At 34.5% G+C, this 12,326-nt stretch overlaps 1 protein-coding gene and 1 long non-coding RNA gene across 4 annotated transcripts; both read right to left on the bottom strand.

Annotated features, from left to right (window-relative positions):
• Positions 1 to 223: 223 nt before the first annotated feature.
• On the bottom strand, positions 224 to 2,600 carry LOC103853765 (peroxidase 65). The gene has a single exon (XM_009130673.3). It carries the CDS (start codon positions 2,436 to 2,438, stop codon positions 1,443 to 1,445), a length of 996 nt encoding a protein of 331 aa, XP_009128921.2. The 5' UTR covers positions 2,439 to 2,600; the 3' UTR covers positions 224 to 1,442.
• Positions 2,601 to 6,412: 3,812 nt separating this feature from the next.
• Positions 6,413 to 12,214, bottom strand: LOC108870871. Of its 3 annotated transcripts, none has more exons than XR_004455548.1 (3): positions 9,657 to 12,214; positions 9,422 to 9,444; positions 6,413 to 9,330 (listed from the first exon to the last, which is right to left on the bottom strand). It is a non-coding gene; the product is annotated as an uncharacterized LOC108870871 (long non-coding RNA). The 3 variants fall into 3 exon arrangements; XR_004455549.1 differs by having other exon boundaries at positions 6,413 to 9,016; positions 9,220 to 9,330; positions 9,422 to 12,214; XR_004455547.1 differs by having other exon boundaries at positions 6,413 to 9,444.
• Between the last annotated feature and the right edge of the window lie 112 nt (positions 12,215 to 12,326).

Here is a 12,326-nt window from a genome sequence, read left to right on the forward strand (position 1 = left end):
CGGTTCGGATTAGTTCGGTACAATTTTGAAAAGTAATTCGGTTTTCGATTCAGTTCGGTTTTCAAAAAAAAAAAATTAAAATTAGAAACCGAAAAAATTCGAAAATAACCGAAAATATCTGAAAATAACCGAAAAACCTAACTGAATTTAACCAAAAAAACCGAAAATATCTGAAATTAACCGAAATAACCGAATTTAACCGAAAATAGTCGATTTGTTTTTGGAAAATTAGACCGAAATTAACCGAAAACCAAAAACGGTTATTTTTGGAAATAATTTTGAAAACCGAAATTAACCGATAACCGAACCGAACCGGAATTTAATTCGGTTAATTTCGGAATAGGTTTTAAAATTTTTGGTTAACCGAAAACTGACGGTTCGGTTCGGTTCGGTTTTAGAAAATCGAAGTCGTAGGGCTAGATTTAGGGTTTACCCAAGGGATTAGAATTTAAGGATTATGATTTAGAGTCTAGTGTTTTGCTGGTAATTTTTGTTTTTTGTAACTACTACTATTTTTTTTGACCTTTTTATTTTAAAAACATAATATAACCTCACAATAGTTTGTTTCTTTTTACAAAAGATATCGAATTTGAAATAACACAATCCTATTGGTTGGTGAACCCAAGAATATGTCATCTATAATCGACTACCAACAAAAGATTGATTGGTTGCCTGGAATCTTTCTGTTGATTGCCTTTGTGTACTCTGCAATCAGGAACTTGAATTTCGTGATCATCTATTCTTCAACTGCTCTTTCAATTGGGATCTCTGGTGTCTTTTTGCTCACATACTACATCTATCCTTAGCTCGAGATTGGATCGCCTCTCTCGCCGACATGCAATCCTTTCAGCTCCCTTTATTCTCTCTGGAATGGTAGGATCCATGCTAATTGCTTTAATCTACTGACTCCATCGTCCCAAGTCCCAACTATGGACATAACCATTGGAAACTGGATTGCTCCAAAAAGAGAAGTGAATCGTTCTGCCTCCTCCACCATGCTCTAACTCTGGCTAGCTTCATCTTCTTCATAACCCTTTCACTTGTTCTCTGTTATCGCCTATCATCTCTTCGGTATCGACCGCCGATTGACTTTTCTGCTCTTGTAATGTGTGTTTCTGATTGGGGTCAAGCACACAAACTTACTTAGGGTCTCAAACACTAGTCTTAGCTAAGTTTGTATTATTTGCTTTCTCTTACTTTTAAATTTGAAAGAATAGTTTCAAAAAAAGAAAAACAATACAGATCTTTTACTTGCACACTTCAAATATAACAATTTGCATTTTCATGAAAAATATAAACACCCAATCTTGAATTGTTACACAATTATGCTTATAATACATAGTTTAAAATATAAATATATAAATGAAAGGTTTCTTCCCCTCAATTCGTCCTTTCTCCCCCGCAAAAAAAAAGCAGAAATATAATTTTTTGTGATTTTTTTCTTATACGTTGAGATTGTTGAAGTGGTCGCACCTACGCCTCACTTCTCCTTCTCCATCTCCCTTAACGCCAACCGTGCCCATTTTCTCCATCGCACGAGCGAAATCTTCAAAGAATGCTTTCTCGTCAGTTGCGTAAAGGTCAACGAACGGTTTCGTGCTATTGTTTTTAATAAGGAGGTGGTCAGAAGCTAATAGCCCAAGTCCTCTTTTAAGGTTCTTAAAGTACATGTTGTCGAATTTTCCCGGAGTCATCACGTCATTAAACGCCGCGATTGTGTCGTCGACGGTGTGGTTTTTGCATAGTTCTTTAAGAGCGGTTGCAAATCGCGGGTTGATTTCTGGATCGGCTTTTGATCCGTAGAGGCGGTCACTAAATTCTTTGCAGTGAGAAAATCCGATTGTGTGAGCTCCACTTAATGCTACCATCTCACGTAGACTAAACCCATTTTTCTTGAACATCCCGTGGATGTCATGGACCGTCTGGTTAGGCATCGGGACGTTTCCTCGTACTTTATGGGCTTTGGATTCGAGTCCGTCTTTACGACCAAGCTTTACGTCGAAGTAAGGTCCTCCTACCATCGTGACAAGGTCACGCGTAGCCTGCGCTAAAATATCAGCGCATGATACCACACCGGGACAAGACAACTCTAGAGCTGTCTTGATGCGATTAACAATGTCAAAAGCATCTCCTGGGAGGGAGTCGTTGAGATCATCGTCACGTTCCGCTTTGTTAAACGAGTTGGTCGCTATCAAAACAGACGCATCACAGCCTTCGAGGAAACAATCGTGAAAGAAGAGACGAAGTGTCCCGGCCGCAGTTGTCGGTTGTTGACCTTGCTTGGCTATAACGGCATCACGCACGATTTTGTTGAAATCGGGGCATGTCTTTTGGTAATAATCCGTTCTCAAGATAGCTACACCAGAAGATACGGCTGGTGCGACAAGGAAGAGAAAAAAGAGGAGAATGAAGGGTGTAAGACTACAAGAGAGACGCATATTTGACGTTGGCAACGAGAATAGGGAATCAAATTTGAGAGATTGGTCTACGAGGTAGACTTCTCTACGGTAGATCTTCGTCGAAGGCAATTAGAAACGTAGAGGAAGAAAAGGCTTTGCGAGCTATTTCATGGCTTAGTAAGTTACCAAGAAGAGGCTACGTAAATGGGTGGTTTTTATTTCCTTATACGTTGTTTTTAGTTTTTCTATTTTTGTAATTTGTCTATTTTTTGTATGGTTTAAAGTTGCATTGAATATGGTTCTTGATTTGTTTTGGTATACATAACTGGCGTAAAAAAAGGAATACATGAACGTTTTGGTTATTTGTTACTTACAAAATCTTGCAAGTTATTATAGTTAGTATAACATGATTGTCTCCAATCGTTACTTTATTAGGTACCTACAAATCTTGCAAGTTATTATGGTTACCAAAACGTTCATGTACAAGGAATACATGAACTTGTTATAGTAAATTGGTTATGTTGGATGAGTGTTGTATTAGCTTGGTGACATGTATTATTAAGGTTGAGTTACGATATGTTTTATAATTCGATGTAAATTTTAGTAGAAAATATGTAATAGAAACTATACGTTTATGTGAAAAAATTGTAGTAAGAATAAGAGTTATCATTTTACTCTCTATTAAAACTGACAACTGATCACCTTTTGATTTATAAGTTTTAGTATGTTCTTATAAAATACTTGAATATATAAACATAATAATAATATATTTATTAAGAACTATCAATCTATTAATTTTTAAAATACATCTTAGTTGAATCAACAATACAATTGTTACATTTTTAATTTTACTACAATGTTGTAGTAGTACAATTGTATATAATAATTTTTCAGAAGTTTCAATTATTTTCTTATAAAAAAATATCATCATTAGATTACAAAATATAATTATTTTCCAAAAAAAATCTTGTTATATAGACTCAATTTATATCAAAACCTAGAGTTAAAATCTTCTATACGTGTAAAAAAAATGGCAATATAGGTTTAATCTATTAGATATGCTAATGTCCTTTTAGCAGCTAGACATATTAATAAAAACTAGTTCCATGTCCGCGCTATGCGCGGATAATGTGGTTATACGATTTCCTTTTAAGTTTATATAAATATATAATATCATTAATGTTGTTCAGGGTTTCCCTCGCTGGTTAATTGATCTCTTCGAAGCTGACAAACAGAGGTCTTGATCGGCTGTTATTATGGATGTGTTTAGGTGGTTTGGATGTTAGGTGGAGCTATGTGCTCAGAGCCTTGTTGGAGAAGTCTCTTTGTATTTGTTTTGGTCTTTCGGTTTGGTTGGATATCTATTCTTTCTGCTACTTTGAATTATTAATAAAGTTCTTTCAGAGTTAAAAAAAAACCTACGAAATTTGAGGTTGGAAAGTAAGTAGAGATCATGCAGTCCCTTTATTATTGTTTTGTTAATGATCTCCTTCCACCAAAAACTATATTTGCAACACATCTTTTATGTAAGTCAAATATCTGCACAAAATTTTGGAGGCAAAGATTTTTGAATATATCAAGAGAGTGTGGGAAATAAATCATACATATTGATCTAAAGCTTTTGTGCTTTTATTTAGAGAAACAAAAAAAATCATAAGAAAATCTGCCAGCAGTATAACTTTTAAAATAGCATGTAGTATAAAACTAACATGAAGAAATCTAAAAAGCCTTAAGTTAAAAATAATGCACCTGAAGGTATGTCCTCTTGTTGAGCGTAGAAGATCGTACCTTGGAATACCTTGTAGACATAAATGGAAAATTGTGAGATGATGGTTCGAGTTAGGCCTGAGATGCCATCTTCTTGTTGGTTGATTTCAACACTGATGTGATGCCTTGGACTTGCCCCTGATCTGTTAACAAAGATGAGGGGTTAACTAAATTTGCAACAGAGTGGCTGTATACTGGTTCGTGATGTTCAGTGTTATTTTTATTAGTGAATAAGGGGTTGCCTGTTTTATAGATGCATGATAACCTTATTTACTTTGTTTTGCTTATGGACTATATAGCTGTGATTTACTTTGTTTGTGGAACCACTGCTTGTACGATTTAGTGCATGCGCAGGTGATGCTTCAGTAGTTGCAGGGTAGATGGTGGAGCTGTTGTAGAATTTCTCTGGCCCTGGCCCTGCATAGCTTATGGCTATTGTCTAGGTTTATGTGTTATTTAATGAGAATTCGGCCAAAAAAAACCTCAACTTTACACGAATTGCCAAAACAAACATGAACTTTGGGGCTGGCCAAAAAAACACCAAACTTTCATTGACTTTATAATTAATTAACAATGTTTTCGCTGACTTGCCAATTTAGCACGCCGTCAACAAATTTAACAGAAATATTTGACGTCGTTTATTGTTGACGTTAAGTAAAACGACGTCGTTTTCAAATGAGATGAAACGACGTCGTTTTACACGATTTGAAATTAAAAATATGTAAACCCCTGGATTCGAACCCAGGTTGGTTGGTCAAATGGGAAGTTATTTTACCACTGGGCTACTGGCACTTTCAATGTACTTACTAACATGTTTACTTTTATTTGGTACATATTAAATATAAAAAATTCTCTAAAAACTTAATAAGATCTTTAAAATTCAAAAAAATTAAAAAATAAAGAAGATTTTTATAAAATTAATTTAGAAATTAAAATTAAAAATAAGATTTTATTTTTCTTTCTAAAAAATTAAAACGAACTTTAAATTCCAAAAAATTGAAAAAATTAAAGAAATTTTTTATAACATAAATTTTGAAATTAAAATTGAAAATAAAATTTTATTTTTCTTTAAAAAAAATAAAAAATTATTTTCCTTTAAAAAAAATAAAAAAATCTTCCAAAAATTTCATAAAATTAATTTTGAATTAAAATTAAATATTTGTTTTTCTTTAAAAAATCAAAATCATTCCAAAATTTTCATTTTTTTAAAAAAAATCCAAATTTTTAAAAATTATAATAAAATGCAAAAAATTAAAGTTAGAATTATCAACTTTTTATGTGTGTATAATTAATTTCAACTTTTAGCAAATGTATTAAAAAAATTGAAAATTTTGGAAGATTTTTTATTTTTTTGAAAAGAAAAAATAAAATTTTATTTTCTATTTTAATTTCAAAATTAATTTTATAAAAAATTTCTTTATTTTTTCAATTTTTTGGAATTTTAAAGATCTTTTTAAGTTTTTAGAAAATTTTGGAAGAGTTTTTATTTTTTAAAAAGAAAAATAAAATCTTATTTTTAATTTTAATTTCTAAATTAATTTTATAAAAATCTTCTTTATTTTTTAATTTTTTGGAATTTTAAAGATCTTATTAAGTTTTTAGAGAATTTTTTATATTTAATATGTACCAAATAAAAATAAACATGTTAGTAAGTACATTGAAAGTGCCAGTAGCCCAGTGGTAAAATAACTTCCCATTTAACCAACCAACCTGGGTTCGAATCCAGGGGATTACATATTTTTAATTTTAAATCGTGTAAAACGACGTCGTTTCATCTCATTTGAAAACGACGTCGTTTCACTTAACGTCAACAATAAACGACGTCAAATATTTCTGTTAAATTTGTTGACGGCGTGCTAAATTGGCAAGTCAGCGAAAACATTGTTAATTAATTCTAAAGTCAATGAAAGTTTGGTGTTTTTTTGGCCAACCCCAAAGTTCATGTTTGTTTTGGCAATTCGTGTAAAGTTGAGGTTTTTTTTGGCCGAATTCCCGTTATTTAATGCTCTTGTCTTTGGAGGGCTATGACAGAGAAATGTGCTCCCATAATTGAAGTGATTCTAAATATAGTCTAATCAAAAGGTAACAATTATGGTAATTAAGGATCTATTTTGATTGGTCAAAAATTTTAAATGTTGAAAAAATTGTTTACTTTATTTGTAACAAAAACCATAAAATGTCTAACACAATAAATCATATGAAGATAGCTTGGAATTTTTGATTGTCATTTCTTGGATACCATTATATTGCTTGATTTACTATTTCATGGTTTGGATATTTTTTTATTGTTTTTTAGCTCATAGTAATGTATGATGTATATTTGGTGAGTGTATATATGTTGGATTGTTCCAATATTTGAGTTTTCATGTTAAAAATAGTATATTTGTCATATGACTTTTTCAGTAATTGTTTTAATTTAAATATATTATAATATATAATGTATGTTTTGTTTATTTTTTTGTATGAGTGCAATTTTTTGTTGTTTACTTTTCCGGAGAAATTTATTTTTGAATCATAGGCATATTAATACATATTTTTTATTCATCGGATTTCTTATTTGCATTTGTTTTGGTAATCTAGCTTCTTTTGTTTTCATAGACCTTTTTGTAAATTATATAAATAATAGGGTATGTATATAATTTTTTCTTTCAAAAGTTGTTTCGATCCCTAGGAGCAAAAGTCCTCATACATGGTTTCGTGTATAACCTTAGTTTCATTAGATTTACTGATTACGTGCATCATTAGAAACCAAAGCTTATCCACAGACAGCTTTGCCTATTGATTATGTAAAGGAGATTACATTGAACCTAAAATAATGACTGAACACCACATAACATTTGCACCAAAAAAAACACATAACATATATGTTTATTTGTGTGCGTGGAAGTATTTATAAAAAAGCAACATGCAATTGTTCTTATTCTCCTTTTTGATTGTTTTTTTCTAAAACATGGATTGATTGTAACTCATGTTCAAAAACTGGCTGTGTTCTCGGGTGAGTAGCCGTTTTTGCACGGGAAAGTTTTGTGTGGGATGGATTTTAAAACTCATGTCTTGTTCATTTGTCTATTAATCTCAGATTTCAATATAATAAAGTGAAGTCTGGAGAACTTATCGTTATGTGATTCTGTGTGTTGCATTGTATGATAACAAAATTCGATTTTCTCACATTATAGTATTGATGACTGATGTTGCTTAATCATAGGTAAGCATTATGCATCTAACAAAGTCGGTGGTTTTCTATGTGAATTCAGTATCGCTTGCACTTGAAAAAAAAAATAGAATTATTGTTATATGATGTTATCGACCTGAAGTCAATGTGTAAGAACATATACTCTGCTTCTGAAGTTCTGGATATAAGGAGATTGGATACTCTAAAACAATTAGTATATAGCTCACGGGAGGATTCTGAGATGAAATCAGAAAGTAAGCTTGCTTGAAATCACTTTGTTAAGAACTCTGATCCTAAATTTTACTGTCTCTATAAGGACAACCTAGAATCTGAACTGCTTAGTATATCAAATGATATCTCTAAATGTTTTTCGTATCTCCAGCAAAGAAAACAAAAACAGAGTTCGGTCCCGGAATCACAACCTCCAGGCACGACAAATAATTCAGGAGGTGAAAATAATTTTATAGTTCCTTCCCTTATGAGACTTCAATTGTCCAATCAAAACCTTCTTAAACTTTTAGGCTCTCCTCCTTTACCCAACCACCCGCTTTTCATTGATCTTCATCTTCTCCTTTAGTCTTCTAGCTTTATTTTACTTCTTACCATCACTCTTGTCATTGAACCACTTCTTCTACCACAACCACAACTGACTCCGCTGCAACAGATGAAATTAAATATATAGAAACAATCACTCTACAAAGGTGAATCTGATACAAACAGATATTTGTGAAAATCAAACCTACATTGCATTTCAAAAATCGACCTTTGAAGATTATTTACAGGAATAATGTTAATGAGAAGACCAAAGAGATAACCACTTAAAATCTACATCAAATCCTTTGGAATACATATCGATGAGTGAATTACGCACAAAAACATCTCCCAAATCAAAGCCTTTACGTATAGAAAACCCATGAACTGATCTTCCCATATTAACATCCTCAAGAACAACACAGCCTTTGAGAACACTCGTTACAGTTACACTATCAGGCTCTGTTTCCCCCTCACGAACCATCTCTTTAAACAACTTCCACCCACAAACAGGTTATTGACTTTGCACATAACTTCGAATCACAACACTCCATGAAATAACATCTCTTTCAGACATTTCGTCGAACAGTTTGCGTGCGCTTAGCGAATCACATTCTCCGTATAAGCTCAATATCGAATTTTGAACAGATGAAACCCCACAGAACCCACTACAGATCACGTAGCTATGAATCTTCTCTCCGTCAACGTACAATCGCAAACTACGTAACGCGTGGATCACAAGAACCAATGTGGAGACGTTAGGCTCAAACCCCCAAGCTCTCGACTTCCACAAATAAACGATCGAGAAGATAGAAATAAAATCTCAACTCACGAGCAAAGAAGATGCATTCTTTACCTTAAAAAGAAGTCCTGAAGAGCATTAGTTTAGATGACACTTGAGTTCAAGCTCTTGGGTCCCTCAGCCGTGGCCAATGCTCCAGCTACCTCACTAATAACATCCATATTTCTTCCCGCTTCTCTTCTACATCCAAAAGCTCCAAATCAAGTTTATAACAATTAGTTTGAAGAAACGCATTGCAAAATTGGGGATGTCTTGTAAACTTACCTTCTCCCATCGTCCATGGAAAGAGGAGACTCACTGAGACGAAGGAAAAGCTGCTTATTAGAAAACCTTGTCTATCTCTCTCTGCAGGACCATAATGTTCACAAAAACACAGCTTTCTAATAAATCAATCACAAGTTCTTACTTTCATGTTTCATGTTTCATGTTTCATGTTATAAAAGAAACAAAATTCTCGGTGGGTTTAAATGAAAGAGTTATAAACGAAACAAAGACGTAGTGGGCGTAACAAACATTTGTAAGAAATACAAAAACCTTTTATTGCTTACAACTATATTTGGTTGAGACTTGAGAGTGATTCTTGAGAAGCTTAAGCTCCTCCTCCAGCTCCTGGATATGAGTTTCAATACGCCAAAGTAGGAAAGTCATGAAGCAATCAGCTGATTGTAGAGAAAGAACCGACTAAGATCATGTGATGAAAGAGATGGTGTGGCACAATATTAACAAAGAAACTAACCGATATTGACAAACCTTTGAGGCGATGCAATCAGAACCTGGGAAGAATCAACAACAACAGTCATTAGTGTGAACTGTGAACGCCAAAACAAAAGTCGAATTATGTGACTAATCGACGAATTAAGATGATAGGTTTACTACATATTTAGAACGATTCAGCTTGGACAAAAATTTGGTTACCAAAAACGTATAAGAGGAATCAAACATAACGAAAGGAAAATTTGATTACAAAAGGAGTTAACTAATTAACCTGTTTATCCGCGAGAAGTTGTATCGAGATTAATAGCGACTGAACAGGCAAGAGGGATTAGTTTTTCGTGTTCGAAGAGATAGAGGAGAGAGGCGTAGTTCGTCGTGTTCTCCGCCTTGGGAATTTTTTTTTCAATTGAACCCGATAGCTCAGCCCATTGCTAACCGATAAAGCCCATGAGAACAGATCAGAGCCCATATGAAATCATCAGTTGACAGAGCAGATCCTACATGTATTAATGAAATATTTTCATTGGCCAAATATAATTGTCGACGTGGACATCCTATAATCTCTTTATATTTGGCTTTCAGTATAGGATAGATTGGATATAAAAATTAATTATAAAATAATTTGATTTCTCAAATAAGTAACAGAACAAGAGTTATCCAGCTTTAAAAAAAAAACTTGCATGTCTCTTTCTCTAGAAAAAAAAAGTAACCGCCCGAACAAGAGTTAGTGGACACAAATTTATCTTTTAGTATGGAGACAACAATTATCAGTTTAAGAAATAACATTAAATTATTATTTTTATATAATTAATTTTTATATCCACTTTCTCTAAATGCTATACTACGTTTGCCATTAGCTCTGGTAACCATCAAAGGAACATTGAAATAAATAAGAAAATAATGAACATGAATAATTTGTTATATATTTTTCTACAATAAAAAAAATTATTAAAAAGAAATGGAAAAGAAAAACAATTCTTTATGAATGGTAAAAAATTTTAGAAACATTTAGGAATGCATTATTTCTTTTCATTTCTCGGTCACTATTTTAGTTTCTAATATAGTTTTAGCGTAAATTTTGTAAAAATAGGTCAAATCAATGGATCTATATAAGGCTAAACTCGTTTACGGTAACAAGACATGTTAGATAATTATAATTTATAACTCACCATATTTTGATACACATCGTTTTTTAAAAATGTTCCTGGAGTAAAAAAAAACACGAGACTTTTTCTCTCTACTTGACTTGAAGAAACCATAGCCGCCTCCACCTTCCGCTCCGGCTCGGCGCTCCTTGCCGGTGCCGGAGGCTCCGCCCCTCTCCCTTCTATTTTTTTTCCATTTTGCTCTCTTCAACACCTCCACATCCCCATCCGATATGCTCTCTACTCTGTTTTCGTCGGGAAACCAAATACCGAAAATCTGCTTACGAGGATCAATGGCCGGCAGTTACTGACGCTTATGGAGAAGCGGCAAGGTGAAAGGAGTGGTGGATGTTCAGAGAGTCGGCTTTTAGGGCTGATAGCTCGTCAGATCTATTTTCCCCTTCAGATTTACGGCGGTGCTCTCATGGCGGCGGCGCGTGAATTGCTCAGGAGCTTCCTCCTTCTCAAACCCTCCAGATCCAAAAGCGATGAGGCGTTTTCTCGAAGGAGTGGAACTTAGGTCAGTGGTGGTTTGCTCCGACTGTAGTTTGGTAGGTGAACACTCTCTGGATCTTTGTTTGGGAAGGCCTCCGGTGGTCCTGCATAAGGAGGACGCGTGCAGGAGCTCTTGGTCGGCGCGTGTCGGTGAAGATCCACTGAAGACAGCGCGTGCAATTACAATCGACTGAAGTTAGTGTCTGAGTCGTCTATGGCTTGATTCTGTCAAGAGTTTGTCTCGCTCTCTCTAGCTCCTCCAGTCACGGTGTCCTCCATTTCACTCCTTGTCGTAAAACCAGGAGTAGCAAACCGACAGGAGTGGGTTCCTTTTGTATCAACGTGTTTCAAGCTTGGATTCACCCTCGGGTGTTGGAGATAACAAGAGTTTTGTTTCTCAACATATGGAAGGTTTCCACATCTTAGGAAGTTGTCAGCCAGAGGAGTGGAGCTTTGAAAACCATATGGTAGAGTCTCATTATCCCGACGCCGGTGTTGGCTTTAGAGCTAACTGGTGGTTGTGCTCTACACTCTTGTTTATTGGGGACCCGATTGAATTGTTGACACAGCACTCTCCAAACTCCGGTTTTGGATCCGTTGCTCTCCTTTCGGGCTTCAGGTTCAGAGATGGCGAGTAACTTTTGAGGCAGCTTCCCTCGAGACGATGCACCTGGGTGTTGTTGCTGCTTGAGCCGTGCTCTCAAATCAAAAAATTTGGTGCCCAAGAGCTAGGAGTTAAATGATAGTCTCGATTGGATGCTTGTCTTCAGGTTAAAATCCCACCTTTCGAAACCAGTGGTAATGAGCTTCAGATTTTTTTACAAGACTCAAAGTTTGAGTCACCTGTGAATTTGATTGTCCTCTTTGAGCAAATGCACCAGTTTTGGTGTTGTAGTGATTGGTCTTGCACTCCAATCCTATCTTTTGATACCAACTGCTCTGGTCTTTATATAGTGCTCTTTGCTAGGATCTCTCAGAGGAATATGATTGCTCATGATAGCTTTGTAATCTTGTCTATTAGTGGTAGAATTAGTTGATGTAAGGAATGGTTCATTTCGGGTCGTGGGATGAATTCATTTCGCTGTGGTGAAAAATACATTGACGTTTACGATTGGGTACTGTAAGATCCTTCTAAGTGCTTATAGGTGGTACTAGATCTTGTTGATGTATGTGGGATTAAAAAAATTTCAGGGTTAAAATCTTGTATTCACTTAGTTGGTTAATGAAAGTTGAAGTTGAGCCAGAAAAAAAACGAATGTTCGTGGAGTTACAAGAGTAACACAAAGCCAAGATCAGAAGTA

The sequence above is a fragment of the Brassica rapa genome, chromosome A02 (assembly GCF_000309985.2).
Source record: "Brassica rapa cultivar Chiifu-401-42 chromosome A02, CAAS_Brap_v3.01, whole genome shotgun sequence".
NCBI classification, from domain to species: domain Eukaryota; kingdom Viridiplantae; phylum Streptophyta; class Magnoliopsida; order Brassicales; family Brassicaceae; genus Brassica; species Brassica rapa.